We start from the raw sequence: 5,392 nt of genomic DNA on the forward strand, positions 1-5,392 counted from the left end.
AGGTTACACCTTTAATACTAAATAATATGTATACAATAGTATTTTAAAAATATTTTAAGGTAAGAAAAAAAAAAGTTACGACTTGAACGTCTTCTTCGTCTCGTCCTCGGCTAAACTAAATGCACAGAAACATGGTTATAAATAATAACGTCTTAATAATATATTAAATTTGATTATAAAAAGTTAACGCAACTCGAGTGGACTGTACACTGTAAAAAAAGCAGCTTTCTGTAATGTTCTGCTGTAATGTAGAGAGGGGGAGGAGCCTTGTGTGGGAGGGGTGGGTGGAGCCTCAGTGTGGGGGGGTGGAGCCTCTGAGGAAAGGGAGGAGCCTCTGTGGGGGGGGAGGAGCCTCTGAGGAAAGTGAGGAGCCTCTGTCTGTGGGGAACCACCATTCAACTCTATTATGGAAAAGTTGAAATCACATCTTCTTCCTCTGAATCGGATTTGGGTTCATTCCTTTGCGCGCGCGCACACACACACACACACACACACACACACACACACACACACACACACACACACACACACTGAGGCTTCTCCTCCTCCCCTCAGACGCTTAATGAATCATTTGTCTCCCCAAAAGACCTCCACACATCGGCTTTAAAGGAGAGAGGAGATGACCTCATGGTGCAGAGGTCAGACTGGACCTCAGACTGGACCTCTAGGACATGAGGTCAGACTGGACCTCAGACTGGACCTCTGGGTCATGAGGTCAGACTGGACCTCTAGGACATGAGGTCAGACTGGACCTCTGGGTCATGAGGTCAGACTGGACCTCAGACTGGACCTCTAGGACATGAGGTCAGACTGGACCTCTGGGACATGAGGTCAGACTGGACCTCTGGGTCATGAGGTCAGACTGGACCTCAGACTGGACCTCTAGGACATGAGGTCAGACTGGACCTCAGACTGGACCTCTGGGTCATGAGGTCAGACTGGACCTCTGGGACATGAGGTCAGACTGGACCTCTGGGTCATGAGGTCAGACTGGACCTCTAGGACATGAGGTCAGGACGGCGAATGTAAAAATATACTTATTCATTTTTATTATCTGCATTATTTGCGTGTTTTTGTTCTTGTATTTTTTTCCTCTCTCTCTTTAAAACAAATAAAAACAAAATAAAACCGTGGACCATAACGCCCTGAAGGGAAGGACAGAGGTCACGCTGAGGTCACACACACGGGTCATCAACCGGCTGCAGTCACACACACCGAGAACAACGGAAGAGGTCTTCGTCGTCGTGATCATCATCATCATCATCATCCCACTAACATCTCTAATCTCGTTAATAACAATCCTAACAACACAAGTAATGACTCGGTTCTTGATCCTTTGGCCACGCCCCCTCACCTGAATCAAGGAGGACCCATCCCAAGCCCTCCTCGGTTCTGGTCCAGGACCTGAACACCGGAGCAGACGACTAAAGAAGGTCCACAAGAAGTTCTCCAAGGGGAACATTTGGGCACGAGTCCTCGTAGTGAAGGTCAGAGCTGGTGAAGGCCAGGGGTCTGTAGAGGGTCTGTAGAGGGTTCATTAGAGGGTCTGTAGAGGGGTCTGTAGAGGGTATGTAGAGGGTTCATTAGTGGGTCTGTAGAGGGGTCTGTAGAGGGTCTGTAGAGGGTTCATTAGAGGGTCTGTAGAGGGTTCATTAGAGGGTCTGTAGAGTGTTCTATAGTGGGTCTGTAGAGGGTTCTGTAGAGGGTCTGTAGAGGGGTCTGTAGAGGGTTCTGTAGAGGGTCTGTAGAGGGTCTGTCGAGGGTTCTATAGAGGGGTCTATATCCCTTTTCTTAAACCTCCAGATTCAGTTCTGAGGAGAGGAGCCGGGGACACGTGTCCCGTCCTGGAGGTTCCGGTGGACCCAGAAGATCCTGAGTTCAAATACCCCAAAAAGACCAAAGGAAAACTTCCACACCGACCATGAGGATCCATGAGGGCCCATGAGGACCCGGTGAGGTCACAGTAACTGAGCTGTAGGAAGCCAGCGGAGAGAAGAGGCGGGTTCTGTCCGTCTTGGTGAGGTCAGGTCCTCGGTGCCATGAAGGTCTCTGGTGGTTCTGGTTTCTCGTGGTTGAGGTCTCGAGGGCCTCAGACCCTCATCCCGTCGACACGAGCCCAAGACCAGCAGAAACCAAAGCGACCCAGCACGGGTGTTCGATTCCTCTTCAAACCCAGATCCACCTCGGGGGGCGTTGAGGCTTAAAGACGGGTTCCACACTGGAGGGCAGGCCGGGGGGCGGAGTCACGGGTTAGAAGGCGGAGCCGGTGATGGCGTTGAGCTGCTTCATCAGCCCTTCCAGACTGGCCATCTGCTCCGAGAGGTCGTCCTGCTCATACACCTGGAGAGAAGACACACAGGGAGGTCATGTGACCACGAGCAGCTCAAGAAACCACCTGAGGTACACCTGGTGGGAGGAGCTACCATGTGAGGTACCACCTGGTGGGAGGAGCTACCATGTGAGGTACACCTGATGGGAGGAGCTACCATGTGAGGTACACCTGATGGGAGGAGCTACCATGTGAGGTACACCTGATGGGAGGAGCTACCATGTGAGATACACCTGATGGGAGGAGCTACCATGTGAGGTACACCTGTCCCGTTCACAGTGTTGCGTAACTCTGTGATGTCATAGCGAGTCGTAGCAGCTCTGGCTGGTTCCTCATGGAGGAGAACACACTTTAGTTTAATTTGTGTATAAAACAAACCGACATCTGGATCTAATTAAAGTTTAATAACCAACACAAAGATTTTATATCCCCAGAAACGTTGTTTATCTTTTAGTCATAAGGATGATTATGAGTATAAAACATCACGCTGGCCTCCTAGGAGGAGCCGTCTCAGATTAAATATTAAATAAAATGAAATGAATAAAAAGATCAAAGAGTTATTAAAATTCAAATATATTTCTGTCCTTGGACTCTTAATTGATTTATTTATTGATTATTTGTTTCCGATCATCTGAATGTTAAAAGTAAATCATTTGAAAGAGTAATGTACTGAGTGTATTGATGAAGCTGGCCTCTCACCTGGAGGACGGGAACATGTGATCATGTGACCTTAGCGTGTGCCATGGAGGACCTGGCTGACCGTGATGGGGGAACATTCTACTTCCTGTGTGCTACATATTATTCATGATGTATTATTTAACGCGCAGCACGTCTCTGAGTCGTGAACGTGTTTCGGGTCAGAAGCTGAACGAGTCGCCATGGACCAGGTTCTGCCTCCGGCCGCTCACAGATCTATATATGGACCCTCGTTAAGAGCGTCAGTGTGGACCAATCAGGACGCAGTATCCACCAGACCACCAGCAGCAGCCAATCAGAGGAATTCACACCATCTACACTTTATTTAGGAGGTTAAATCATCTTAAAGGTCGATGAAGAGTCTTTGGAACAACAGGAAGCAGGAAGCAGGACACAGGAAGCAGGAAGCAAGACGCAGGAAACAGCTAAAGACACGCAACGTCCTCTAGGACCACGACGTGTGACGCTCTCGTTAAACATCTCGATAGGACCTCTGAGGACAGGTCACCTAGTTCATGACACACACACACACACACACACACACACACACACACACACACACACACACACACAGCTCCTCTAGTTCATGAGAGTTCATGTCTTCAATATCAAGTCTTGTTTGTTGAGTGTGTGTGTGATGTAAGTGTGTGTGTGACAGTCTTTGTGTGTGTGAGAGTGTGTGTGTGTGTGTGTGTACCAGAGGGCTGGAGGTAAAGACCAGATCAATGACTGAGATAGACCAGCAGATGAAGAGGGAGAGCTGTTGACCTTTAACCCCTCCCCTCCCCTCTCATTGGCTCCTCTCCTCCTCATCAGTTTCGCTCCTCTTCTGATTTACTCCTCCTCATCTTCTGTATCTCTCTCCCCCATCAACCCCCAGCCTCCTACCTCCTCCTCTCATTTATTTCCTGTTCTTTCCCTCCATCCTTCCCTCTGTTTCTGTTGCTACAGCAACACCTCCTTCCTTATCCCCCTCCTTTCTTCATTGTACACTTATCCTCTCCTTGTTTCTTCTTCCTCTTCTACCTCTTTTCTGCTCCTCCACACTAGTCTCTCTCTCTCTCTCTCTCCTTACGTTGGCGGCCGAATCCTCTGCAGGTTTGGCTCCTCCCTCTTCCAGTAAGTCCGGCGCCGTGGGGACCGAGACCGGCAGCAGGGGGGACCGGGCCTTCTCGGCCTGGCCCAGAGAGGCCGTCTTCACGAGGCTGGCAGCTGGGGAAGAGAAGAGGGAGGACAGGTGAGCGGCCGAAGGTTTGGACCTGAGGGGTCATCGGGGTCATCGGCTGTGATCCACTGAGATGAATCAGGAATGTGACGTGAAGGTCTGAACTGTGAGAGCAGCGAGTTGATGGAGCGTTTGATCTGATGACACTTATTGAATTATCTAAACGACGAGTTCACCGCTAAGTGGACCATCGACCGCTGGAGGCCCGAGGCCACCACACACATGGTCAAGCGTCTTTGAGTATTATGAAAAGCGCTATAGAAATTTGATGTATTATTATTTATTATTATGGTCCGCTTAGCATCCGATGGTCATCGACATCGACATCGTCAACGACATCGACAACGACATTGTCAACGACATTGTCATCGTCAACGACATCGTCATCGACATCGTCAACGACATCGACATCGTCAACGACATCGACATCGTCAACGACATCGACAATGACATCGACATCGTCAACGACATCGTCAACGTCATCGTCAACGACATCGTCATCGACAATGTCAATGACATCGTCAACGACATCGACAACGACATCGACAACGACATCGTCAACGACATCGACATCGTCATTGACAACGACATCGTCAACGACAATGACATCGACATCGTCAACGACATCGTCAACGACATCGACAATGTCAACGACATCGACATCGACAACGACATCGACATCGTCAACGACATCGACAATGTCAACGACATCGACATCATCAACGACATCGTCATCGACAATGTCAACGACATCGTCAACGACATCGACAACGACTTCGACATCGTCAACGACATCGACAACGACATCGTCAACGACATCGTCAACGAGTGTTGCCGTCCGTCTGAACCCAGAGAGATCAAACCACAAAGAGCCAAAGGTCACACATCTTCAGAGAGGAAAGATTCACGGGGCCTGGGGTGTGTGTGTGTGTTGTGTGTATGTGTGTGTGTGTGTGTGTATGTGTGTGTATGTGTGGGGGGGGGGGCAGTGTGAGGTCACATGACTCACATCAGCGTTTCTCTTTTCCCAGGTCGAAGGCAACGATGGAAAGATTTGCTGTGATAGGAGGTGAAGGGGGAGGGGGAGGGGAGAGGGGGGAGGGGGCGAGTGGGGGAGGGGGATGTTATTGATCCTGAGGTTT

The 5,392-nt window shown here is 49.6% G+C and overlaps 1 protein-coding gene across 1 annotated transcript in view; it reads right to left on the bottom strand.

The window, feature by feature from the left end:
* Positions 1 to 200: 200 nt before the first annotated feature.
* The window catches only part of dcc (DCC netrin 1 receptor), a 56,169-nt gene continuing 50,977 nt past the window's right edge, over positions 201 to 5,392 (bottom strand). The window contains exons 17-18 of the mRNA XM_056433122.1: positions 4,101 to 4,237; positions 201 to 2,340 (exon numbers count right to left, since the gene is read on the bottom strand). Of these exons, the coding sequence (XP_056289097.1) occupies positions 2,251 to 2,340; positions 4,101 to 4,237 (227 nt within the window). The 3' untranslated portion in view covers positions 201 to 2,250. The remainder of the gene's footprint in view (positions 2,341 to 4,100; positions 4,238 to 5,392) is intronic.

This window comes from Pseudoliparis swirei, chromosome 15 (genome assembly GCF_029220125.1).
Source record: "Pseudoliparis swirei isolate HS2019 ecotype Mariana Trench chromosome 15, NWPU_hadal_v1, whole genome shotgun sequence".
In the NCBI taxonomy this organism is placed as follows: Eukaryota; Metazoa; Chordata; class Actinopteri; order Perciformes; family Liparidae; genus Pseudoliparis; species Pseudoliparis swirei.